The sequence below is a fragment of the Excalfactoria chinensis genome, chromosome 7 (assembly GCF_039878825.1).
Source record: "Excalfactoria chinensis isolate bCotChi1 chromosome 7, bCotChi1.hap2, whole genome shotgun sequence".
NCBI classification, from domain to species: domain Eukaryota; kingdom Metazoa; phylum Chordata; class Aves; order Galliformes; family Phasianidae; genus Excalfactoria; species Excalfactoria chinensis.
The window spans coordinates 22,233,568-22,260,758 of NC_092831.1; the positions used below are offsets into that span (position 1 = coordinate 22,233,568).

At 41.9% G+C, this 27,191-nt stretch overlaps 2 protein-coding genes across 16 annotated transcripts in view; one reads left to right on the top strand and one right to left on the bottom strand.

Annotated features, from left to right (window-relative positions):
* ABI2 (abl interactor 2) overlaps nucleotides 1-15,527 on the top strand; it is a 53,538-nt gene extending 38,011 nt beyond the window's left edge. For 3 of the 15 annotated variants that reach the window (XM_072341501.1, XM_072341503.1, XM_072341517.1), the window contains 8 exons: nucleotides 1,406-1,503; nucleotides 2,258-2,404; nucleotides 2,869-2,993; nucleotides 3,946-4,125; nucleotides 4,776-4,934; nucleotides 8,050-8,136; nucleotides 8,459-8,632; nucleotides 9,515-15,527. In XM_072341501.1, coding sequence (XP_072197602.1) covers nucleotides 1,406-1,503; nucleotides 2,258-2,404; nucleotides 2,869-2,993; nucleotides 3,946-4,125; nucleotides 4,776-4,934; nucleotides 8,050-8,136; nucleotides 8,459-8,632; nucleotides 9,515-9,690 — 1,146 coding nt within the window. In that variant the 3' untranslated portion in view covers nucleotides 9,691-15,527. The remainder of the gene's footprint in view (nucleotides 1-1,405; nucleotides 1,504-2,257; nucleotides 2,405-2,868; nucleotides 2,994-3,945; nucleotides 4,126-4,775; nucleotides 4,935-8,049; nucleotides 8,137-8,458; nucleotides 8,633-9,514) is intronic. The other 12 variants (XM_072341504.1, XM_072341506.1, XM_072341508.1 and 9 more) reach the window with 7 other exon arrangements.
* RAPH1 (Ras association (RalGDS/AF-6) and pleckstrin homology domains 1) overlaps nucleotides 10,133-27,191 on the bottom strand; it is a 93,098-nt gene continuing 76,039 nt past the window's right edge. Inside the window, 2 exon segments of the mRNA XM_072341500.1 lie at nucleotides 10,133-24,793; nucleotides 24,795-24,944. Of these exon segments, the coding sequence (XP_072197601.1) occupies nucleotides 22,970-24,793; nucleotides 24,795-24,944 (1,974 nt within the window). The 3' untranslated portion in view covers nucleotides 10,133-22,969.

Here is a 27,191-nt window from a genome sequence, read left to right on the forward strand (position 1 = left end):
ACAACTAAGACCAAATGTTTTGTTTTGTATCTGACATATAAAACAAAAGTCACCAAGCTTGCAGTGCTTGGTTTTCTTTTCCTCCCAGGAAATTTAAATTGTGATAGTGGTGGGACTCTCTAGAGTTAGAAAATCAAATTAAAGTGTTAAAATACTGGATGTGTTGCTCTTTATGCTGTCTCAGTATTTATAAGTTTAAACAAGAGAGCATTGCTTGTGGTTTAAGTGAATTGTTATGGACAAATTATGAAGGAATAATTTGCCCTGTTAATAATATTTGCAAATATTCCTAATGTGTCAATCACTGTGTGTGTTTTTGTTTTTGATTTTTAATGGGGGCATTAGACAGGATTTACATTTTGGAAATTAGAAAAACTATGAAATTAAACACAACAGGAACAAAAGAAAAAGACACGAGCGTACTTACATGAATTTGCTGAAAGTGTCTGTATCCAAGCAATAGTCTGAGCATTTGTAGATCTAAAGCTGTTTAACAGAGACTTTTAAGAAGGCCTTACAGATTCCTGTAAGGGTGAATGCATTGAAAGAATTGTGCAAGGCTGAGAGCATGCAGGTAAACAAAATGCACACTGATGGTATTTGTTTATGATACCTGGATTGAGCAGTCAGCCATTAATGCAGATTATCTATTTTTCTAGAGGTTATAGTAAATTATTTTATATAGAAGTTTCTTTGTTAGTAATTAAACTTGAAAGGGGGTGACCACAGTCATGTCACACTACTGCTAATAATTTTTCTCCCCGTACGTTTATTTATCAGTTTGTAGAGATTAATTTGCTACAGATCTGATGGGGGAAAAAAGCATATCTGTATTTTTCTCTATATAGCTTCCTTTATAATTTTAGATGTGTATTAATAATATTTATAATAAATAGTATATTACATAATATAGTACAGTGAAAATGTTAAAACATTAATGAAACATATTCGGAGATTATGTTGTCTTTTGTGCATTTTGTATTAAGTATATTAAATTGTGGCCTATTAGATAAGCTTTAGTAGTTTCAAAGAGTACTCAAAAATATTTTTGGAAATGAACCACTGAATAGGCTAACATGAACTAACTGCCTTTCTTAAAAGTTGTCTGGGAGGTTTAAGCAAGTCAGGTACAGTGCCTGTATTGTCACTGATTTAATGTTTGTGATAGCCGAAAGGCAAATTCACTCTTGGTATGTATCATTTTTGAAAACCCTGTGTAATAAAGAGTCCTTTGAGCACAACTCTTGACTTCTAGCGGAGTGGAAGTTACATACAGAATGCATGGCCTCTCAGTTGATCTTTTGTTTGTTTAAACCTTCCCTTACTTGGAGTTAATTGCTGAAGGCATCTCTCCACCTGGATGCTGAGCTTAGAGAAGGCCATTTCTCTCCTCATTCTCATGCAGGTCAGCACACAGAATATGAAGATGGGTGGGTTGCCACGTACAACACCACCCACTCAGAAGCCACCAAGTCCACCAATGTCAGGAAAAGGAACTATTGGGTAAGTGCAGTTGCCAAGCATATGAACGGCTTAGGTGAACAAGAACAAAAGATGAATGTGGTGTGGTGTGTTTTGTTTGCCTGGTTTTGCTTTAACCATCCACAAAGGACCACAGATGATAACATCAGCATCTTCTTATAGCGATCACATCACTGATTCCATACTGTTTGAACGCATTTCTGCCAGAAGATAATGGGCATCATCAGCCTTTCCCAACAGCAGCCTTTTCGTATCATTGCAAAACACACCTACATGCTTTGAAGAAGAATCATCAGCTGTGTGGCTTTGACAGGTGGTGCTAAACAGATGGAAAATTAGTAAATGACACTGTTGATTTGTGCTGTGTAAGAAATGTAATTCCTTTTAAGACTGTGAACTTGAATTGGACTCAACTTTTACAGGCAGAGTCCTTAGGAGACTTGCTGTAAGTAGGAGCAATGCTGCTTGCTAATAAGTGATTACGTGTGTATGTACAGACTACAGTGCTTTACCTTTAAAATAAGATACAGATTACTTTTAAAACAAGAATGGAATGTGCAGCTGAGTTTATGAGCAGGAAAACATCTGGAAATAGAAGTACATGAAGAATGTTCTTAAATGTTTTTGTCATCCTCCAAAGTAGATATTGAAAACTTACAGAGTAACATTTTTAACTCTTGATACAGATTAATATGTAGCTAACTTTTTAAAGAACAAAAAGTGGCTCTGTCTGTTTAATCTTATTTGCTTCTTTAATATGCTTGTTCTTGTGTAGGCGTCACTCTCCATACCGTACGTTGGAGCCAGTACGTCCTCCAGTGGTCCCAAATGACTACGTGCCCAGCCCAACACGTAACATGGCTCCCTCACAGCAGAGCCCTGTTAGAACGGCATCTGTGAACCAGAGGAATCGCACATACAGGTACTCAGCATAGTCCGGAACAGAGTGTGGCTAGTGTTACTTAAGAGTATGGGTAAAAATGCTACAATTTGAAATCCATTTTCACCTTGACAGTGAAGCTTTTTCTAATTCATGATATGGACTGGCAATGCCATTTGGCAGGGCAAAAATGTGCTCTAATTAAACTGGAGTAGTGAGTTTTGTTAACATCGTTCACTTAATTCTGAAATTACCTTGATTTTTAATATTAAAACATAGTGATAGCACTTCTGTGCAAGTTCTCTAGGACTAGGTGAAAAAGCTTCTGCTTTAGTCAAAATGAAGAGGACTTCTTTGAAAAGTTAGATTTCTATAGATTTATATCATCATTTCTTTTTTCTTGTTTCCTATTACTACTCTGAATTAGCGAAGTGCTTTCAGAGGCATTTGTGTTTCAGCATGCAAAGCAGCACATTCATTTCTTGGCTTACTTTGATTTCTTACAGCAGCAGTGGGAGTAGTGGAGGAAGCCACCCAAGTAGTCGGAGCAGTAGTCGCGAGAACAGTGGAAGTGGCAGTGTGGGTGTTCCTATTGCTGTTCCCACGCCATCTCCTCCCAGTGTCTATCCAGGTAAATGGAAGCTTGCTGTTCCTCTTCCTGTTTCAGTATTACCTTTAAAATTTGCAGATGCGAGGAGGAAGCCCCATAAGGAACCTCAGAATTCATTTTCCAGAAGCATGCAGTCATTGAAAATTGCTTGCTATTGGTAGCATGAATTTGAATAAAGTAATGTTTTTTCTGAGAGTGTCTGAGGTACTTCAGAGTTTATTTTATGCATTACTTGATTTATGAATGTTTTTTGCCTGTCTGCCTGCATGAAACCAGACAGAACACAGTATCTTTTTTGGTGGGCAGGGAGAAACTTATCCCTTTTAAGCAAATTGATGCTTTTTCATTGACTGTTCATGCAGATCTGTAGCAGCTTGCTTTTAGACAATTGGATTAAAAGAGAGGCAGGCAGAGAGTAAATCCTTAATACACAGTGCAAGCCTAGTTGAGTTGTCATAAAAAGGTGTTTGTTTACTGTAACTACACCTGTCTTCCCAGAAATAGGAAGTGATGTTAGTACTCCTTGTTCAGCACTTTCGGTGAAAAAGAGCATGTAGTTTTGGCTTGCAGTGTGATCTGAAATACATGATGTTTTTGGACCAAAGAAGCACTTCCGGCTTTCTTCTTCTGCATATTTTCTAATTTGTACAAAACCTCAATGCATCTATGCTACGGATTGCAGCATAAATAACAAAGATTAAAGACATCTTTCAAAAGTAATGGCTCTCACTGGAAAGTTCTAGGTTGTTACCTTCAGACCTGGAAAGAAGCAGCAGGTTTGCTTGACCCTCATGAAACTGTCTATGTAAGAATGAGTCTTTCTTTAGTAGCTTCATTTTTCCCTCATCTCCTCGTGCATTCTAAAATACTATGCATCTAGTAAGTAGCTAACACTGAATAGTCAAAGGCTTTCTCTAATCCTTGCTAACATATCTCCCTATTAACTCCACCTCTTCCTCCTCTCTTCACTTAGCCCCCGCTGGCTCATCTGGCACTTCTCCCCTTCCTTCTACCTCTGCTCCTGCCCCCACCCCTCCTGCTCCAGCCCCTTCCTCCTCTACCCCAGATGCTGCTGCTGCTGCAGGAGCCCAGCCCCTTGCTGATGGCTTCACCTCTCCAACTCCCCCTGCTGTTTCTTCCACGGCCTCTACAGGTGAGTGTCTGCTCCCTTGTGTGGCCAGATGGGCCCAGATGGGATCACAGTCTGAGGCTTTACAGAGCAAGTTTTCAAGGAGTTGCTTCAATTGGTAACTCCTGAAAAACAGGTCTTTGAGTATGATTTCATTTATCCCATCCATTCAAGTGGTTTCTAATGTTTTCTTCTCCCCAGATGATTCTCTGTATGTTTCAGGAGCAGCAACAAGATATTTAGCATTGTGTTTTTCTGTAAATAAGAGCAAACAGTTTGTACATGTTGTGTTGCTTGACAGCTGGAGTGCAAAGTGATATTTTTTGCAGGTTTGTAAATGAGAACTTCTTATAAATTCAGTTATTATAATATGTTTCATAAAATGGATAAATGAAAGTGATTTTCTTTCACTTTATGGCATATGTACCTTTGCATTTTCTTTTTTATATGTGTGATTAGTGACGATTACAGGCAGTTGTAGGAGTCTCATTTTTTTGTATTGCTGTTGAGGCACGCAGTGCTCTGGCAGTTCGGTAGCTGAGCTGACTGCTTGTCGAATGTAGATTGTCTCTAAAAGAACAGAGATGTTTCCTAGCCTTTGAATTCTGAGTGGAGCTAAAAAAAATAGCAGGCATAATCCTTCCCTTGGTAACACATTTCTTTTTCTAATCCAGGCCACCCAGTTCAGTTCTACAGCATGAACAGGCCTGCGTCTCGACATACGCCACCAACAATAGGAGGATCTTTGCCATATCGGCGTCCTCCTTCGATCACGTCACAGACGAGCCTTCAGAACCAGATAAATGGAGGACCTTTTTATAACCAGAACCCAGGTAAGAAAGGTTATCTGCTGTGATGAATGCAATGCAGGGTTGAATTGACTGTCTTTCAGATCTCTGAAATCCTACGTTCTTTCTCCAGTGCAGCTCTTGCAGCCGGTCTGAGGTAACTTCCAGTGCATTGCTGGTAGCCGTGCTGAAGTGGAGGTGTGAGCACAGAGCGTGCAGTTAGCATTATGGCACACAGCTTGGGACAATTTGGCTCTTGTTGTCAGATAGATTACTTTTGATCTCCCAGGATTTGCAGGATCTGTTGGACGCACTTCAGTCCTTTACTACACCATGTGTATAATGTAGCTGCTTTGGTGTGGAATAGGTATTTGGTTTTGCAGAAAAACACTGGTTCTTCATTAATCAGTCTGTGTGCTTGTGTGCTTTTTCCTTGTGATTAACCACCAGTTCGGTAAATTCTTCTTCCTATATAAGGGTAAGTGTTAGAGATTTTCGACATCAGTGGTGTTTGGTACAGAGTGCAGGGGAGTTATGTCCCTTGTGACATTCCATATGTGATGTTATTCTAATGGATGACCTGTTCTCAAAAGCAGGTTGAGATTTTAACAGGCAGTTTTGTCATCTGTGTTGGGGAATTCAGCAGCTGTTCATCTCTGCTTTCCTCCCTCAGTTTCTGAGGAAGAGGTGAAGGTATTGATGTGACACTAAGGGACGCCTTTTCTTACAAAGCTACAGAAAGATGCAAGGGACACACTGAAAGTTCCTTGTCAGCAAAGTTAAGTCTGAAAGTTGATTTGAAACACTGTAGTGCTACTGTGTGGGTATTTTTGTTGGTGATCATCTGTTTGGCTTTGTTGTTTTACATGAAGCATTGAATTAGAAATTAGGTTAATTGCTGCAGTTTGAGTTTAAGGGATCTGGTCAGGTCCAAATATTACTGCTTGTGAGTCAGTCCACAAAGAGATGCGTGTGATTAACTTAAGAAGCAGATGGCACTGCTGGGGACAGAGAGGGTACAGGAGTTTGTATGAGTAAATTGCAGCTCTGTTGCATGAAATACATCGTATTTGTTAGGCATGTTATATGCATATTGAAATTTGAAGGGGAATAAATGGGAAGGAAGGGAAAACAGCTATAAGGGAAACGTTTCAACATTGCTTTTTGCAATATAGAGAATTTTCACTGCACCCAGACATATATGCAATTTCAGACGGTATATATAATGCCATTGCAGGTAATAATAAAGTTACCAAATAGACTTTATTTAAATTGCATAACTGCAGGTCAGTCTGAGGATTCAAAAGGAAGGTAATGATTATGGTTAAGATAAAACAAAGAATGATGTCAGCTAGTGTTAACATCACCATTTTGATTAAACTCTATGATCCAAGCACAACAAAGGGGTTTTTATTGTGTTTGCCTAGAGTGCTTGTCTAGAGTGATTTGTCTTTCTACCTGGAAACCTTGTTAACTCCTTCAAGGACTTATATGCAGAACACAACATGCATGGAAGGGACCCAGGAGACCACAGGTAGACTCATATGGTAGACAGGAAGTGTATGATTTCAAGTGACTTTGAATAAGGGAAACATTTTGAAACTAAGTATTTTTATATTATATGTAATTAAAAAGGTGGCGACTTCATAGCTGGACAGGAACACTGCATTCCTGAATGCTGTTGTATTTCAATAGTGCTTCAAATTCAAGTTCCCTTTTCCTCTTCAGGAAATGCAAGACCAGATCTTTTCCTCGCAGTTGTGGTTACTCCTGAAGAAATATATTCTCTCCAAGGTCACCTCACTCAAATCAAAATAGCTGCAATTAGAAATGTATATTAAGTTTTCCCAAGAAATTCCAGTTAAGTGGTGAGGTAATGGAGCCTGCTTTATATGGAGGTACATGGATACTCTTAACAACAAAGCAATGGTTGCTCCATTTTGGTTTCTGTGTTTATTTTGTTTTGTTTGTGATGTGTGGTAGAAAAAAGAAGGTGAACGTGTCTGGCAGAAGAAATTCAAAGTGCTTGTGAAAATAATGGCTAAAATGAGCAAACACTGTATTTTGAGATGTAAATTTGAAATAACTTGGGAATTTTTTTTTTCTCTTTTGCTGTGATGAAGGGTATTAATTCTAAAAAATGCTCAGTCATGCACTGTAGCTCTGGGATTAGACTGAAATTTAATTAGCTCATCTCGGTAAGGTAAATAAATGTACTGGTACATGAAGTGTAGATTTATTTTTCTCCCCAGTAGTCTCTTGGACATGATTAAATGTCTGTGTATGCCACGCTACCAAGAAATGACTTGGTTGTACTTTTCCTGAGTTGTGCTTTCTGGAAAATATTCCAAGAACTTTCTTGAAGAAAAGAATTGTCTTGCATTATTTTTGCATGGTGAGACTCCAGTTTTGTTAACTAGAATTAACTAGTTTTTTGTACTTAGAGAACAAGCACACTTATCTAATCAAGTGAATTTGCACATCTTGCACAAAGATAGCTTTTTCGATTAGCAGTAAGCCTGCTGCTCAGAGTTCAGTGGTTTGCAGAATAAGGCAGAAAGGTAAGGCAGCATATTGGACTAGGCTCCGCTGCTCTGAAACAGCAAAGTGTGCTTTGTTCTACCAATGAGGCTCCTGGCTGGAAGTCCAAGGTTTCTCAAAGGCATCTTTCTGTTTCACTTAAGATGGCCTCATTTAATTAATTTTCTGTTTTATTTTTTTGCCCATGTTTTGGAGAAAATTAGCTATATCTATTTTCAGGAATAAGGGTTCGTGGATGTTTTAACAGAAAATACGTTCAATTTATAAATACTAGATTATGGAGGATTATGGGGGGGAGAAACTTCTCGATATATTGTTAGGTAGGCCTGTTTGTGAAGTCCTGTGCTGATGTAAAGAACTTGAGGGAATCTTTTAGTGAGATTGAACAGATTCTTGATCTTAGGAAAAGAGATGGGTTGGAAATGTTAAAAATGTAGAAATCTCCTTGTAAGGACTGGGAATACGCTTAAACACCCTGAGCCATTGTTCTGTGAATGTCATCCTTTTTATCTCAGCTTCCTGGCAGTGTGCTACATTGTCTGAGTGGCGATGATGTCTACTTTCCTGTTTGCTGCTTTGTGTTTCTAACTGAATGCCTCTTTTTTAATTTCTGTGGCAGCATCCCTTGCTCCTCCTCCCCCCTCCATCCTACAGGTAACTCCGCAGTTACCACTAATGGGATTTGTGGCCAGAGTTCAAGAAAACAGTAAGTGTGTCGCTTCCTTGTGCCGTGATTCAGTACTGCATGTGGCTTTTGTTTTGAGTGGATGAGAGATGTGTCTTGAGTGCAGCCAGAATTCTTCACTGTCTGTGGATTTGTCAGAAGTTCCAAAGAAGCAGGGGGGGAGGAAATAATGTCATTGGTTTCACTGGAGGAATTTCCTTCACTGAACTTTATTGTCTCTAGTGTATTTTTCACCACTCCTTATGTGGGTGCTATAGCCACTAGCCTGGATGTGAAGCATTTCTTTAACCTGCAGACACGGTGGTAGGGGCCATTTCCTGGCTACAGGGCTGCTCCATTGCAGTTTCAGATACTCCTCCCCCACCCCCACCTGTGGATGAGCCAGTGTTCGATGAGTCCCCACCGCCACCCCCACCTCCAGAGGACTATGAGGAGGAAGAGGCAGCAGTGGTGGAATACAGCGACCCATACGCAGAGGAGGACCCTCCCTGGGCACCGCGCACCTACTTGGAAAAGGGTGGGTTTAAAGTTTCAAGGAACACCGTGATTCTTTTTCTAATGGCCATTTGTGTGCAGGACTGATCAAACTGCCTGTGACAGATGCACAAAACTGGCTCCCCTCTTCCTAAGGGGCAGGCATGTGACTCTTGAAGCTAAGACAACGGGTGTGCTCTTTGCACTCTTACAGGGGGAGTGAGTGTGACTCAGGCACTTGCCTTTTAGAATCGGGCCATGCCTTAGAGATGTGCATGAACCCCTGGTATAAGGCCTGGAAAGTGCAACCAGAATCTTAGAAATGTGTTGATGTGCAGCCCCTTATAATGGCCTCATTACAAGGGGCTCTTGTAAGCAGGACGTCTTCAAGGTACAAGAGTCCTTCCTTTTGGTGCTGTATGTACACGATCCATCTCTTAGCTATACTGTGCATCTTTTTTTTTTTTTTTTTTGTGGATATGTGTGTAAATAGATATGCTTTATGTAATTATTTGTAAATGTTGTTTTTCCCTATAAGGTTTCTTAACAACTACACAGGTGTAACTGGAAAGTTTGCTGGAAGTTTGCTGTATGTGATGTACAAATGTTATCTGTGCAATGGTACTGATGTTCTGTGTTTGGTATTTGCCAGTGTTTTATTGCATTTCTTTGACTTTCTGAAGTAGCATTTATCTGTTCCTGTATGAAAAAGATGTTGATACAGTAGGCATGCGTTTTATTTTAGGGAGGTGCTGCACTGTTTTCTATTTCACAAGTTGTTTTCACTTACACTGCTATTATTTACCATTGAAATGCCATCTAGGTAAGGGAACTGCACTTGAGCATTGTGTAGATCTAAATGTGGAGGTGTCTTGAGGTGTGTGCTTGTACTTCTTCTAACAGCCCATCCTCTGTTCTTTTCTAGTGGTAGCCATCTATGACTACACAAAGGACAAAGAAGATGAGCTCTCGTTTCAGGAAGGTGCCATCATTTATGTCATCAAGAAGAATGATGATGGTTGGTACGAAGGGGTCATGAATGGAGTGACGGGGCTCTTCCCAGGGAACTATGTGGAGTCCATCATGCATTACTCAGAGTGAAGACTAGAGGACTGAGCGCTGCATCTCCTGCTGCAGGAGCTGTCAGGGCTTCCTCTCCACCAGCCTCTGGGGCTCCATCCAAAATAGCAGAATGAAGGATAATTGTAACAACCACTCTTTTTTTTTTTTTTTTTTCCCCCCCCTCTCCCCCCATCATCCCTTCCCATCATTATAGAACAGTAGTGTTTTGAGTTGTTTGAACAAACGGCTCTTCCAGCTGCCAGCAGAGGCTATCGTGAGCAATCTGATGCTGAAGTAAGCTGACCCATTCAGATCTAACAAACTCATTGAGTAGCTGATATTTCCTTCACTCCCATTCTGACTTCTTGACAGGCTCTGGGATCTCTCTCAGGAATCCTGTGCACCATGGAGGCACTATGTTTGGCAGCAGTGCCTGGCACTGGGGATGTCCTGGATGCTTGTGGTGAAGGTTTGCTGGCTGGTGGATGTCTCTCCTGTTTCTACACTACACTCCTGTGCAGCTGGAAGAATGCTTGTGTGTTAGCAAACACAGGGATTTGTATGCAAAGCTGTTCGTGTATCTGACTTCTTTACAGTTGGTTGCATCTTTAGCAAAAATACTTCTGCAGCTGCTTTGCTTGTGTAGGCTGACACAGGCATGAAGAGCTGGCTTTGGTTCACTCACCCTTTAGACAGTTATGATGTCTGCAGCCCAGAGGACCCTCGCCCCCATTTCCTCATCTTTGAATGCAACAGGTTTGGTTTTGGTTGTGCGCTGATGTAAATGTGCTGCTCCGCACCGAGCTACCTGCTGAGGGTGCTGCTGGGTTGACTGGAACTCACAGGTGCCATTGACAGTGAAAGTGAAGTTTACAGGTCCTCCTGGGGTCTGAGGATGAACTCTAGCGGCTGTGTTCTAAAGTTCAGATCTACTCACGCTGGCTTGAACTAGAGAAACATGCCCCCAACTTTAGTCTTATGCACAATATAATCTTAAAAATCCAATCAGGTATTGTAAATTGGCTTTTTTGTACTTGATGACTAGATTTGCATATGTACTGTGAGAGCCCTGTGTGGAGGCAGGACAAACGGCAATTGTCGTCTTCGTGTCTGTTGCCAAAATCTCTTCAGTGGAAGTAAAAAGGGCTGTTGTTGTGTACTGGTTTCCTATGGAAATCCAAGCAGTAACTAGAAGTAGTCCTAGCTCTTCTCCTGGTCCTCTCCATTGCTGATTATGAAGAAATAGGTATTTTAACTGTTCTTGTCGATCCAGGGTGGAGTAATAACAAGTGAAGTCACTGGGTTGATAGTTTGCTTCTTAAGCCTCAGTTAAAAATGCTGCTCGGTGATTCTGTCAGTGTAAAATGATGGCTATGCTAGTCTGCCCTCATGAAGGACTAAATACTGTCTTTGGTTGAACATAATGCATTAGCAGGACAAACCATGTAAACCTCCTGTTGTAGTCCTGCTGCTCCACAGATGGAGCTGACCTTTGTATTGCCAGAGCCTCTTGGGCCAGGGACAGTCCTAGACAATGTCTGACGTCCATCTGACCAGGTTCCAGCCAATACCAGCTGTCAAAGACAAGGTAAAGCTGCAGCCTTCTGAAGCCTATGCGTAAAACAGAGCAGTACAGAGAGTGCTGCCAGCACTGAGATTGTGATGATACTGGCAGTGGGGCTGGATACTTGACACAAACCTCCTGCCCCTCCTTGGCAAGCAGTGCAGTGCTAGGTTGGAGGCACATGCTTGGTACAGACTTGCTCAGGGTGAAGCCATTGCTCCTCAAGGGGGAAGAAAAAAGAAACGAACAGTGAGGTGTGCTTGTAGGAGAGGTGGGTGAATTTGATTGTCTGCTGTGAGCTCACAGAGTGCATTAATTCCTGTGACAGTGAGTGAGGAACTATGTTGGTGGAAGCCTACAAGAAGTACAGCTTTGAAGGAACCTGTGTAGACACAGAAGTTACTATCTCCCCTGCTCAGTCCACAGCTGTGTAGCCAAAACACTATTCTTTCTTTCTGAAAGTCAACGGCATTACCATTTGGAATAAATGTTTGTTAGCCAGAAGAGATAGATACTTTTCTAATTTCCATTGCAAATGCTTCTGTCTTGCAGCAAGACCAGCAGAAGCAGCCATGTTCAGTTTCTTCAGCCAATCGTATCTCTAGGAGCACACCTACAAACCCTGGTTGTGCTGTAGCTGGAATGTCTGTTTCCAGTGTCACAGGGCATGCTTATGCTTTTTGCACGGGCCAGTGGTTCTTGCAGCCTGGCTAGAGACTGGGGTGATTGCACTGCAGCAGTACTACACAGCCTCCCCCTAAGCACCAAAGAATTGTGTTTTCCAGGCCTGTCAAAGCTTCCCTGGCTTCTTCTGTCCTGGGTGTGTTTTTGGTGATGACAGCACACAGTGCTCAAATGTACTGAGTTATGGCAGCTTAATGAGTAGCTAAATGACAGCTAATATTCTCTCTCCTTGTGCACCCACACTCCAGCTGGGAGGCAATGAAATAGTGAAATCTGTCTTTAACTCAGTTTGTGAAGAGTGTGCACTTGAACACTTCTGACAGACAGGTGGTGACTGTGTGTACTTAAATTGTGTGTGATACACTCAGCTGGTTGTGTACCTTGTGAACTTTATCTGTTGAGAGCTGCCAGAGCAGAGCAGTGCGAACTCCGGAAAGTTCTGCATACTTGTTGGAGCTCAGGACAGAAGATGAGGCTGCAAAACCTTGAAGGTGAAATGTGGGAAGCTCCCTAGAAGGCTGGCTTGGAGAGGTTAGTTTGGTCTCTGTTGATAGCATTTAGTTTTTTGTCCTCTAAGAGCTGCTGTGGATGGAATTTCTGGGTCACCTCCTGCTGGTTTTATGCTTTATTATGCAGTACTAATGCAAAGAAAAGAGTTTTATGCATACTTTTTATTTTGTACAGATCTTAATTCTGTGGTTTGTTCGGGGATGATGTGATGTAATGTTGATAGACCAGGCCAAAGTAAACAGGCTTTTTGTATTAATGTTGCATAGACTGCATGCTAGCGAAGTCAGTGAGGGTTGTGTTTTTAATTTTGTCCCTTGTGCATCTCCTCCTTAGAAACCTTCCTTCCCCACTTCATTTACATCTCCTTCTAAAAGGGGGTTTAGGAAAATGGGGGGAAAAAAACAGCGCCCTCATAGATGCAAACTTCTCTTCACTGAGTTCTACCACAACTGGAGATGTTCAGCATCAGCTGTCAGTCAGAGCAGTGGGTATGCATGTGGGAGAGCTGGGGGAAGGAGACACTCCAGAATAGCCCATAAAGTTCTACATGGCCAAAAGAAGCATTTCTCCCTTTTTGAGAGCTGCAGTGCCCACACCCAGCTGCTTTCACTGTGCATAGACAGGCAGGAATCTAGATGCAGATTTTGCTTTAGTTTGCTGTAACAGAGATTTTCTTCCTTGCTCTCAGCCCTCTTGGGACAAATCTATTAACTAGAGCCGCCCCTCTGACATGCGCCTGCATTAAAGGATGTCACAGACTGTCCCCAGATAGTGCTGAACCAGGCTATTTTGCTGTCTGTATTCAGCATCAAGGTGGCTAAGGTTGCACATATCTCACCCATCGATTTTTATTTTTTTTCTTCTTGTTCGTGATTTGATCAACTTTGTTTCTTTTTTCTTTCTTCTTTGTTGCCACAGAGGGGTGAGAGGGGCAGGAAAAGCAAGCAACCTATTTTATGCTTGAGCGTCCCAATGGTGCTTCCATGCCTGCTAGCTGGAGGCAGAGAGAAGCATCTGAGCTAAGGAGGTTCCTTGAAATGGCTGGAGATTGCTGTTGGTTTGCACCACAGCTCCTGCACAGTCCCTGTGGGATCTGTCAGGATGGTGGCAAATAGCTGGAGAACAAATGCTCACTTGCCACAGGGTTTATTCACTTTTCACACCTCCTGAGAATTTTCTTTGCTGCCAAAGGCTCTCCTGGTGCAGTGCTTCTTGTGACTAAGAGGAGACGTGTTTGTCTTCTGCTTGTGCCAGCACACTGGTCTTGTTGAGGTAGCCCTACCTCACTGTTTGCAAGTAGGCAGAATGCTTTGTCTCTTGCCTGGTGTGATTCTCCAGCACTTTTATGACAGCCGAGAACCAAAGCTGACACTGGCAACAATGCAGCTTCTGCAAAGTGGCACTTTTATTTAGGGTGCTTTAGCTGAGCTTGAGAAGAGAAGCGGTAGCAGGACTGATGGTCCTCTCCTGGCAGAAGGTGTGCTGCCTGCCTACCTGCTGTTCACCTGTGCTGGAGGAGGTTTGTGCTGGTGCATCCTGCTGTGCTTCTGTGGTGGCTTGCACCTATGCCAGAAGGCAGGCTATTGCTGTGCTCTTCCCAGCAGCTTTCACCAGTTCCTAGCAGATGCTGCAAATGTGTCTCTTCCCCTAGAAATGAGCTGCAGCTATAAACCTTCTGGAAAGGACAAGACTTCTTGTTAGTTGGTACCCAGCAGCGTCATCAGCACAACTTTTTTGGAAGCTGCTAGTGGATGCTGTAGGAAAGAGTGTAGCACTGTGGCTTCAACTGGGTTTGTTGAGTATAGAGTCATTAACTGAGGACTGTAGCATTTAATGACATGTTGCAAAACCCATGCAGAGGCTTTAGTTCTTATGTTACATTGACAACAGTAGCAGAGGGAAAAGTGCAGAACTATCACATTCACAAAGGCAAATACTTAATGTTGAGAAGAGGCAGTGTTGTAAAACAAACAGCATGAGCAGGTTGGTGATGGACTATAGCTTACAGGGGGCCCCGTTAAATAATTTATTGTGCTTACAATGTACTTTCCACCTACCACACCCTTTGGCATCACTCAGTATTAGGCACAGCTGCATTTTGTGGCTACAGTTGTATTATACAGAGGTCAGAATAGTGCAAGAGGGAACTTTCTTTTTTTCTTGTCAATAGCTGGTCGGTGCATAGCAACAGTCCTTTTGATTTTTACAATTGCGAGAGTAGTGGGACCCTCGTCTCCTATCTGTGGGAAGGTTGCTGAACACTGGGCGCAGCCAAGTTTTGCCAGCTGCTGTTGCAAATAATTTAGACCGTGACATTCTGCATTAATTCAAAAAAAGCAATGTGTTTTGTGCAAATTTCTGCAAATGCAGGAACTGTTGTTTGTTTTCTTTGGTGCTCTGAACATACTCATTAAGACCTTTGCTTACTCCAGTGTGGGTTACAGGAAGGTAAACAGTCAGCAGCAGCCTGTTGGCCAGAGGTAAGCCTACACCCAGCATCCTGCTGGACAGGTATGTGGTGATGCCGCTGAAATACGGGCAGGAAGTTTCCTGTTTCTCTTGAAACCTCAGAAAAATCCTTCTATTGACAAATGAGGAAGAGCTGTGTACAAATTCATTTCCATTACAGCGCCTTGCTGAAGTGCTGACATCTGAGATTTTTTATTTTATTTTATTTTTTTTTGTAAAGCCCAAGTGCTTCTTTTCACATTTGAAAAAGTGTCTTCTGCAACTTGCATGGACAAGTAGTTTCTATGAATTCTCTGGAAATGTTAGTGTCTAACATGGATTTTTTTGGTCCATGTATTTTTTTCTGAAAGCAGAACCCCCACACACACATTTGGGTTGCAGTTGGAAGGGAAGCACTCTGTGCTTTTTGATTTTTGGCGCTGCTGATGCAGTGGAGGAGTGCAGAGCCCGCTGTACATGACTGAGCCTGCAAGACTCTGGGGAGCTGGGTGCTGCCGGTAACATTTTATTGTGTGTGCCATTTGAACCATCTTCCAAGTGAGTGCAAAACCCAATTTTTAAATTTTTTTAATTACTTGTACTTGGAATTAACTGTTGCTGTGTACTAAACCCTCTTGTTACGAGCCCTGAATAAAAAGAACAAAGCACACACTATGTGTTCTGTGAGTGTGCCACCACTGCGTCACATTCCTTGTCTTTTGCTACAGGCTTTTCGACATGTTGAGGGATGGGGAGACGTGGCTTGTGTATGCAGGAGCCCTGTTCAGAGCAGGTGAGCTCAGCACTTCCCTCAGCCCAGGTATGAATACCGGCATCCAGCCGGTGACCTGCAGCAGCTCACATCTCCACTTCTGTATGACCGTGTTTCCTGTCATTTGGCACTACTAGGACACCAGCTCCTTCTTCCAGCACAGGTGCCCATGTTGCATTCATGGATCTGAGCTGCTGTCTTCTATTACCAGCTTTACTTTTAGGCTAGGATTCTTCTGAGCTGGGTGGAGTGCTGTTTTTCCTCTTCACTTTTCCCAAGCACCATTCTGCATCACCAGCCTTTAGGCAGAGCTCACTTCCTTGAGGTCTGCAGGAACAAAGCAGCTTTTCTTTCAGTGGTGATATGAGTGCCCTGGGGCCATGACACTCCAACCGATTTCCTTGCAGTGCAGGCAGCCGTGCTGGTGGTATGAGTTCTGTTCAGGGAGCTGGGTTCCCATTTTGGTACACATGCAGCTGATGCTGATTTTGGCTCAAGATAAAGGTTACCTCGGTTTTACATGTAAGCCCAAGTACCGCAGCGTCTCTAAGTGTTTAGTGTCCTACATGAGCAGGAATTCAGTCTGACTTCTTTCATCTTAAATTTCAAATCCCTGCAGTAGCAGTTCATGAGTGCTGCACAACCAGCCTACGTGCATCCCCCGTGGAAAGGTACAGCAGAATGAATTCCCTACCATGGACCCCAGCGAGGGGCTGTCCCAGCACTTACCAGCCATCAGCTGTTCATGCAGAGCAGAGCTGAACCAAGTAGTGCCAGGACCTTGTGCATCTGAGGAAGCAGGCAGATGGAAAAAGGTGAGCCTTCACTCTGGGTCTTCTTTAGACCTGTGGCTGGTATGCACAGTGCTACTGGTACAGCCAGCTCTGATCCACTAAAAAGAGCTGTGCAAAGGAACAATAAATAGCACCTGGATCAAGAATGAGCAACCCGTAGCCAAGCAGGGACCCTGTAAAAGGGAACCGCTGCTGCCCTAAGCACAGAAGGGGGGGGTTCAGAAAAAGGAAAATGGCAAGACAGAGGATTAAAACAAATTATTAAATTTAACTACATCTTTATTGAATTGTGCATATTCCATTGTATAATGATCTATATTGGGTACTCTATAAGGTATTTCTTTTGTCCTCTCTCATGCTTAAAAAAGTATATTTATACATATATTTATATATATTTATAATATGGCAAAGCTCCCCCCAACCTGAAGGTAGCAGTTCAGAAGAGCTTTGATTTTATTTTATTTTTTTTCTTTTTTGGAAAGGAAAGAAGAGGGGAGGCAATCCCATTGAAAGACAGAATGTGCAATTTTCTTTTTTAAAGCAGTAAACATGAATGTATTTTACAGCACTCATCACAGGTTTGCTGTACAGACAAATCATCATTGCAGCAACGCTTTCTTCTTACATTTCCATCCCCAGTATTGTACAGGATATCACTCATGGCTGCTAGCGGTATTTAGTGTAAGCCATAAAACTGCTGCTCCAGTTAATTTCTGGTCCATGGCAGCCCACGAGGAGGAAAACCTAAGATTTCAATTGTAACTTGTGGAAGTATTGATTTTTCCTTTTTAAAGTGTAAGTAAAAGCGCTGCACCAAATTCAAAACAAGGGAGTCTTTAAGCACAGGTTCTTTAGCTATAACCTGTCCTTTGCTCACGCCCCTCGCAGGTCTGTGCTCAGTTACCTACAGCAGTGAGTCCAGGCAAGGGCTGCAGGACAGCTGACAGCAGCAGTCCTGTTCTCCTGCCACACAGCAGCTGCAGCCCCTGGCCACTTAGCCTCAGAAGCAGCTGCTACAAGCACATCTGCGTACCTGAAATTTATCTCTGAATGCATCTTTGGCATCTTAGGAATTCCTGAGTGAGAGAGAACTATTTTCCACTATAAGGAACAGTTGGTTCAGTTCCCAAGTGTCGTAACAGACAGGTTGCCTTTAAGTGTTAACACTTAAAGGGGGTTTCCAAAATCTGTTATTCAAATTTCTTCTCACTCATTCTGCTCACTTAAATCCCTGCTGTAGGAGACTGGGCATAGATACAGCACCAGTTCCTGTACCTCCTGGTTCTTCTCTAGCTCACCTTATCAAGGACATACAATTCTGGTGAACAAAGCTCTCTGAATCCTTTCTCCTGCAGTAGTGGCAGTTACTTTAATTTACATATGGTGGCTAATCATGCTTGTCACCTCATTTGCAATTTAGTGGCTTAACCTTTTCAAAACTGGACAGAGCCTGCGTTGGATCACAGCATCGGTGAGTGCTGAACCCTGCACTATAATGCTGCTTTTGTAACTTGTTTTTAACTGAAGGAGAAATGTAGTTCAGAAAGGAAAATTATCCAATTTTAGAAAAATGTAATTACATCTCTAAATTATCAAGTTTAAAAACCCGCGTTTAACGGAAAAGCTGCAGTGCTCAGTGCTCTCTGGATTGCAGTCTGTCCCGAGTGAAAAAAGGAACACACAGCTGAATACCAGGAGCTGCAATAAGGAAGCTCCTATCACCAAAGAAATAAGAGTGCCCTTGTCCCCATGTTAGGAGCAAGAACAAGAACAGAATTCTACATCTTTGCAATGAGGAAAAAAAAAAAAAAAAAAAAGAAAGAAAAAACACCACCAGGAAAACAAACCTGTCCACGTGGTCTGATCGCATCTTCACTAACTTCTGGCAGATTACATTGCTCTTGTGTTTGGACAGACAAAGCTCCAAGAAAGAATATATGCTGACAAGGTGGAAGTTGTGCAACCAGAAAATGCCTTCATAAACTACTGCTGCTACTGTGAAGTAAACACTAAAAGCCAGGAAGAGCGTCAAGTGTTGAAAATTCTGCAGGTAATTAACTGAATCAAAATAGCACTGCAGCCCTAAGAACCTGGCTCTATGCTAACAATATTTTCAAAGGGAAAATCTTATTCTCTACCACAGCAGCTGTTCTCCAGCTATAGTTAAAGCCACCGAGCCATACAATGTCCCAATTAATCAAGGAGACAACTGATTTTAATGTGATTCAATAGTGGAAGTAGTGCTCAAAGTAAGACCCACTTACTTATTACCTTATTTAAAATAAGAGAATTTTACCTGCAATGGCACCATTGAAATACAATTTAAGTCTATGCAGTTTTCGGTAATAAGTAGGAAAAAAAAAATAATCTCCTTTTTGCATTTCTGCAGTTGAAATGGCACTTTTGGTTCCTTAACTGTGGAAAAAAATAATTTTAACCCAGAGCAAGACTGGCCACTCTGATTTGTGCTACCTGGGTGCCTAAGAGCACAGAACAAAGACGCTGAGAAAACCCCACCACCACCACTCCATGTGTGCAACTCCACAACAGTAAATCTTAAAATGCACTTGTTAAAATATTGCTCCCTCTCCCATTAGTCCTGAAGCCAAAGCAATTCAGATACCTTGATGCCTCCCTGATGTGTCATTTGTTCCCTGGTGCTCTGCAGGAAATTGCACAGTAGGTTCAGGAGAGGAGCTCTTTGGCTTTGAGGCTGCGCACCAAGTTAGAGCAAGTAATTCTTTTGTTGCATGAGGAAGCTACTGCACAGAGGAAAGCAGGTAATTTCCATGTAAAAGAACTGAAATAACTAGATTACTTCTTTCTTTTCTGTGGGACTTGTGCCTCCTTCCTGTTTTGAAAGCCAAAACAGAAGATTGGCACATCCACCTCAAACATGTTATCAATTATCTCTTTAGAACCACTTGCTAAGAAGCTTTCTTATTTCTCCCCTCTGGTTACTGCTGTTATGAGAGCCTGGTTTTCCCTTCCAAAGCAATTCCCCAAGAGCAGAATTAAAATGGAAGGCCGTACTGCACCCGTACTGCACACAGAGAACTCTTCTCTCTGCTGGCTGAACAGAGCCCTGCTACCTGCCTGTCTGGCAGAGTAAAGTGGAAAGAATGGGCACTGGAACAGAGTACAGAATGCCATTACCCGCACTCATCAACTCCTGCAGAAGCAAGGCTTTCCCTGACATTACGAGTCAAAGGGTACATACACGTGTAATTACAGCTATCCATTTTCAGCATTCTAGGATGAATGCATCTGCTATCTTTGTGTACAGAGTATGCTAGCTTGGCTTTCACCCGTTCATTTTAGTAGTGCCAAAAGGATACAGCCCTATGTTTTGCATCAAGAAGCATCTTGCTGTATGTCTGAAATTTGGCTCCTTTGCTTTCTGATGATTTTAGCAGAAAAAATGGTTGAACTCAGAGACCAGTGCACAAGAATGAAAAATATTAAAAAATAGCTTACTTGTAAATAAGGCATACGTATTTGCTGTCATAAAAACAGTAAACACACTGGAAAAGCAAGTTATGTCAACACGTCTCACAAGGTGAAAAGGCAGCCAGGTTTTCCAAACCACTCTGTATCCAAATTTCAGTGCTCATCTGAAACACTTGCTATGTTTCTATATGACTACTTACTAATGAAGGAAGTTGTATTTAGAAGGGTGCCACTTTTGCTGAAGCTCATTCTTTGTGCTGTAAAGTTGGTGTTCAATTTCTGTCTCCCAGCAAGCTCTTTAGCAGCCTGCAAAATTAAGCATGGATTTACTGTCTCATGGGAGATACTGCGTAAGTGAACTTGGGCACAGGAAAATAAAAAGAACAAAGCTCAAACACCTCTGAAAAACCTGCACTCGTAACATTGCTCTGCCAAATGCAACTCCCAGAGGAACCTGCGCTGAAAGAACAGAAGAAAAAAAACCAGAACTGTCACCCACCAGTGGAACTGTTTTGCAGGGAAAGAAAAAGAGGAGATAAGTGGAGTTCCCTGATTGCTCTCGTCTGGGAGCATGCACTGTGCCAGCTCCCATATGCACCCTACCAGGAAGCAGAGAATTCGCCCGCCTGCCTATCTCCAGTAGCGGCTGGGGAGTTAGGACTGTCTGCACCTGTCTGCACGCATTTTGCACCACTGATGGGTACGAGCCCCTCGAGCTGCGTACGGTACCAAGCAGCAGGAGGACCAATGTAGAAAATTACAGCACCCATGAATTCCAGTATAGCTTAACAATTCTTCTGTGAACTTGTTAGCTAGCTTTACTGAGCATGCTCAAAATCAACAACACAAATGCTTGTAAGGACACTTCATAAGCACAAAAATAGTAGAAACAAAAATCTGTGAACAATCTGAAAGATAGAAAAAAAAAGTGCCTTTTCACAGCAGTTGCTTTAAAAATGCACACAATGGTATAACCTTATTGCTCAAAAAAACTAGTCTGAAATACCAAAATAATTTCCAGAGGTGCTGACAGATTTCAGAAAGGGATATGAAACAGGAAAGCAGAGACAGCACCATTGGTTTCCCTCTTTTCATGATGCACTTATTTAAATTTATATATAGTTATAGATCTGTCATTTTCGTTCTAATTGGCAAAATTTTTCCTATTGATAAATTATTCACAAAGACATTTATTATTTAGATTCTTTAAAAAACTATAAAAAAAGGAACAGTGGACCCTCTCACAATATTTCTATCAGCCCGAACTTAGCTTGTCTCTTATTTTACACATTTGAAGACACTGTCAGCTTAAACTACTGCCTTCTGGGGGGAAGGAAAGCATGTAATAATATTTGCTTTTGGAAAAAAGGTAAACAGCAATTAAATCCTTTTGACATCTGAGCCTTGGCGGCATCCCTGCCGTGAGCAAGGAAGTTATAACAACCAAGGATAGCCTAGGAACAGGCCAATATTCTGCCTAACGTACTTATATAGATTGTGTACCACTACCCTGTAAGGAGCATGCATAACACACAAGAGCACTTACGCTAACTACGCAAACTTACAGGCCATGGCTAAAGCAGCATAATGACACTTCTGAAGTGCAAACACAAAGGACTCCGGTACCTGATGCCATGATTGCGACTTTGTGGCAAACAAAAAAACAAAGCCAACATTTCCTACTCATGCAGCCCCTTAAAACTGTCTGCAAATGTTATTGCCTCAAGGATTTTTTTTTTTACTTTTTTTTTCCAGTCCTCCCCTTGACTGTTAGCTTAATGCGCTGGTCACAGTTTCTGGTTGGTCAAAGAAAAGAGAACTGCAGCCATGCTTGCCTGAAGTTACCGAGCAAAGTTTCCTGACAGCTACTGATGAATTACAGACAGTACTTTTAACTGCTCCCAGACGCTTGTTTCTGTAAAGGTAACACGTTATTGGGCACAGACAGCGTGAGACTGCACTACGTATGTTCATTTGAGAACGTTAATTTGAGAACGTAACGCAATCTGCCGAAACCTACCTGTTCAGGTAAAGAGTTACATGTACAAGTGGTGCATCCACAGGGGTCAGCCTTGTGGGTCGGTACTGGTAGCAGGAGTCCTGGCAGCTTTCAGAAGGGGTGAACACAAATAGTCACCTTGTGTCATAAAACAAAAGGTCAAGCCTATTATAAATTTAAGATGCATAATGGATTGGAATAACATACACTTATCCTAGTTACTTCATGGACAAATAACTTTGAAATAATTTGTAGCAGTGTGTATCTTTAAACTATTTGGAAGGGAGGGGGAGGTCCCTTATAGTATAAATATATTTCACTCCAGCCCACTATATATAAAATCTATTTACTTCCTCAGAAGGTACTCATTTTCAGTAGTATTATGACCAGAATGTTTTAGTATGTTGTGTTTGTATTCTTCAATTGGTGACCACCGTACAGTTACTAGCAGAACATCTCAACTCTGCACCATTTACCCATCACAAACTGCCAAATTGTTTGTGTTTGGTTGTTTTTTTTTCCCTCCTGCTGCTGCTTTTTTTCTTTCTCCTTTCTTTAAAGTGCCCCCGACAGTTTCATCTTTACAATCAGATTTGACCGGTTACAGAGTCCAAGTCCCTATAATATAGCGACTGAAACAATAAATACGGATCTACAAAAACATTCTGGTTATCTTCTATAATTGCAATGAAATATATCACAATATATTATATACCTACACTTATAATACATGCACAAACATGTCTCACATGGACAGACACTACAAAAAAATTATCTTCCCCCTCGAATGCAGAAAAAGTAAGAAAAAGGGATTTTGGTCCAATCCATATGAAGGGTAAAAGAAATCAGAACTGTTAAGTCAGCGGCCCTCTACCCACCTCCCCCAGTAAAATACTGACAACCCCCAACCCCCAGCTGTTTTGGCCAAGTCATGAGAGGGGAACTCTCTATCTTTAGCCTTGACAACAGTTTGAGATCACCTCTTTTGACAGGGCTATTGTCCACGTCCCCCATTCTCTCCAAGTGCACCACATCACGGGTTGGCTGAGCACAGAGCAGCCTACTGGTCATAGGGAGCACCAGCCCCAGGTGACCGACTACCAGTCCCGTGACAGCTTAGTGTTCTGATCCCTTTTGGGAGGTGCAGGGGGTGGCCCCCTCCGTAATGTTGCATAGCCGGATATATGACTGCCCCCGAAGCTGCTTGTCTTTTGCTGGTCAGCCAGGAGCTCTGGTGGGGGTGGCGGCAAGGCCATGTCGTCCATGGTGGTGGTGGGCTCTGCTCTGGACATCCGTGCAGAGGAGAGTGAGCCGTGCCGGGTGATGGATTTCCGCTGCAGCGTCCGGTTGAGGTCTGCCAGGAATCCTGGCTGAACGCTAAGGCTAGACTTGGGGGAGGTGGGCACTTGTGGGCCAGGTGTTGCCGGTGAATCTGTAACTTCTGCCTGTGTCAGCCGAGTGCTGTCGTTCCTCTTAGGACGTGTGGGTGGTGGAGCTTTTTTAACTGATGGTTTTGACCACACCTGAGGCTGGGGGTTGACCACAGCAACTTTTGGAGAAGTGCTGCCTGAGAACACAGATGGTATCTCAACAGGTGGGGGAGGAAGTTCTATTTCAGGCGGCGGTGGTGGAAAGTCTGAATCCGATGGTGGAGAAGGAAATTCAACCATGGGTTCCTTCCCAGATACACCTGGAGCAGGAGCCTTGGCCGGGATCCCTCCCTGTGGAAGGACGATGGGCAAGCTCACAGCAGAGAGATTGAGCTTTCCAGGCTTTGGAGGGGCCACAGGAGGTGATGACTCCTTTGATGGAGACCCCGATGGCTCTGGAGGGTGTGCAAATTTGCTGACAAGGCGGTCCACTGAAGGTCTCTTGGACTCACTGTACTCAGTGGAGCTGGTGGACTTGATGCTGGAGTTCCGCTGAGGTGTTGGAGGCGGTTTCTTTGCTCCAGGACTTGATGTCTTGCTGGTCTTTTTGACTGGAGACCCTGATTTGTCAGGGGGGGGAGAACCTGCAGAGGTAGCTGGGGAAGGAGGCGGAGGAGGAAACACTAAGCTGCTCTCTGGTGGAGGAGGTGGGAAATCTGGTGAGGGAGCAGAGGCAGGCTGCCATTTGGGTTTTGCCTTCACTGCTGGAGGTGACTGGGGTGCCACACTCAACGGAAGAGGCTTCAGTGGCTGGGGCTCAGTGCCAGGTGGGGTGGGAGGAGGTGGGAACTGGCTGACTATCTGCTTCACTACTGATGGCACTGGGGATTGAGGGGATGGGGGAGGCTTCGCTGAAAAACTCTGTTGCTTTGGAAATGTTGGGGGAGGAGCAGGGCCTGGAGGGGCTGGGGGCAGAGGAGACACCTGGGGAGATGTGACACTTGGTTGTTTCTTAATTGCAAGAGGCAAGGGAACTGGCACAGGGGAAGTGATGTGTGAGACCCCCGGTGACGCTGCCTTCCTGCTAGGCTGTGGGGGGAGAGGAGTCATGAGAGGCTTTGGGGGTGCTTGGGGTGGTGGTGGGGCAGGCACAGGGGGAGGAGGCGGTGGCAGTGGTGAGGCAGCAGCTGCCTGACTTATATTTGGTTGAACCTGATGGATTTTGGGAGGGGGTGGCGGAGGCGTGAACTGTGGTATAGAGGGGGCAACGGGTGCTGGCTTCAGCTGTGCCATGGCTGAGCCCGGTGTGGGGGGAGGAGGAGGGGGTGGTGGAGGTGGCATGACTCCATTGGGCGGCACTAGTATCTGAGGCTTACCTGAGGATGGAGGGGGCACGGGGGGCTGCTGTGCAGCAGCAGGGACCTTGGAAAAAGGCCCACCGAGCTGGGCAGCATTCTGCAGCCTGGTGATGGTGCTGTACTTAACAAACATGGCAGCGGGTGAGGCAGCAGATGGGGTGGCCTGGCTGGGGAGTGGAGGTGGGGGGGGGGGGAGGAGGGGGCGGAGGGGGCGGGGGTGGAGGGGGTGGGGGGGGAAGTGGGGGGGATGGCTGCGATGCTGTATAGGGGGTCACGACTTTTGTCTGTGGGGACACAGGAGGTGCAACAGAGACGAAGGGTCGACCTGCAGGCTCCATTCGGGCCTATTGGGAAGGGATTTTTAGTGAAAGTAGAGAGGGAGAAAAAGATAGAGAGAGAGAGAGGGAGGGAGGGAGACAAAGAGATTATGAAGTCAAGATCTAAATGTGCCTATCATTAAAAATTAAGTGGCAAGATTATAACATGCAGGAATATTAGGAAAACTATGCAGCAAGAGATAGTCCTTTATGCTGATGAGCCTGAACTGGTGAGTGAGAATCACCGATCCTCCTGTGAGCAAACTTAATGAATCTAAGCGAACACTGCCCAGAGTGCTCCTGGCCACAACAGATGACACCATGCAGAGCAAGAGCCTGATGGCATCTCTTCACTCAGGAAGACTGGAATCCCTGAGCATCTGGTAAGCCTTCACATTGTTAGCTGAGGCCTTAACACAGCCTAGCATTACAGAGTGCAGAAGTCCTGAACTGCCCTAAAACACATAACGAAGAAGCTCGACGGAGGAATACGTCTGAGATCCTTCCATTCCACATGGACATCTGACATCAAATGCTGGCAAGGAAAGCAAAACAAAACAAAACAAACAAACAACAATAAAAACAAAAAAGCCACAAAAATTAAAAACAAAAAACAATAAAAAACAAAAACATAACAAAACAAAAACCAAAAACAATAAAAACAAAAACACAACAAAAAACAAAAGACCCAATAAAACAAGAAAAAAACAAAAACTAAAAACATAACAAACAAAAATTAAAAACATTAACAAAACAAAAAGATCAAAAACAACAAAAAGGAAAAAAACATAAAAAACAACAAAACCAAAATAAAAAAAACAAAAAACTAAAACAAAACAAAAAAATACCCCAAAAAACAAAAGAACCCAAAACAAAAAAAAAAATAAAAAACCAAAACCCCCCGAAAAAAAAAAAAGCATAAGGAAATAAAAACAAAACAAAAAAAAAAAAAAACAACAAAAATAAAACGCTCCCAAAAAAAATCAAATGAATAGACCAAAACCAAAACCAAAAAAACCAAAAACCAACCAAAAAAAAATCAAAAAACAGAAAAACTCAAACAATAAAAACGTAAAAACAAAAAACAAAAATGCAAAATAAAAAAACAGAAACAAGAAAACAAAATATACAAAAACCATAAAAACAAAAGAAGCCTAGAAACAAGAAAAAGGAAAACCGAAAAACAAAAACAAACTAAAAAAAAAACAAAAACAACAAACAAAATTAAAAAAACCCACAAAAACAAAAAAGCCAAAAACAAGAAAATAGAAGAAACAAACAAACAAAATCTAAAACAAAAAACAATAAAAAAACAACAAACCAAAATCAATAAAAATATAGATACTAATCTAAAAACAAAAACAAGAAATAAAACGAAAAGGAAAAAACAACAAAAAATAAAAAAAAACAAAAAACAATAAAAATCAATAAAAAAACAGAAAAACAAAGACAAAAACAACAAAAAACAAAAAGCAATAAAACAAAAAACAAAAAGCCTATAAAAATAAAAAATAAAAAATAAAAAAACAAAACAAGAAACAAAAAATACCCGAAAACAAAAAATACAAAAAAACCCAAAACCAGAAAAAACAAAAAATACCAAAAACAAAACAAAAAAACCCCAAACAATAAAAAACAATAAAAATAAAAAGTAAAACTAAAAGACAAAAAACAACAAAAAACAAAAGCTGAAAAACAAAAAAACAACAAAAAAGAAACAAAAAATACATTAAAAAAACGAAGAACAAAAAACAACAAAAAACCTGGAACAAAATAACAAAAAACAAAAAAAAAAGAAAAAAGAAAAAACATTAAAAAACCAAAAACAAACAAAACCCCAAAGCACAAAAAACAAAAAAAAAAATAAAAAAAGAAAAAAAGCAATAAGAAACAAGAAACAAAAAACAAAAACAACAAAAACCAAAAAACAAATACAGAAAAAAACAGAAAAAAGAAAAAAAAACAAAAAGCCTAAAAAAATCAAAAACAAAAAAATTAAAATACAACAAAATAAAACAAAAACAAAAAAATCAAAATAATTTGTGAAAAATAAAAAAAACGTTTAAAAAAACAATAAAAACCATAAAAACATAGAACAAAACAAAAACAAAAAAAACCACAAAAAAATCAAAAAGCAAAAAACCCCAAATAAAAAAATTTAAAAAAACAAACGAAAAAAATACAAAAACAAAAAATATAAATAAAATAAATAAAAATAAAAAACAACAAGAAACAAAATCAAATGCACCCCAAAACAAAAAAGCAAAAAAACCA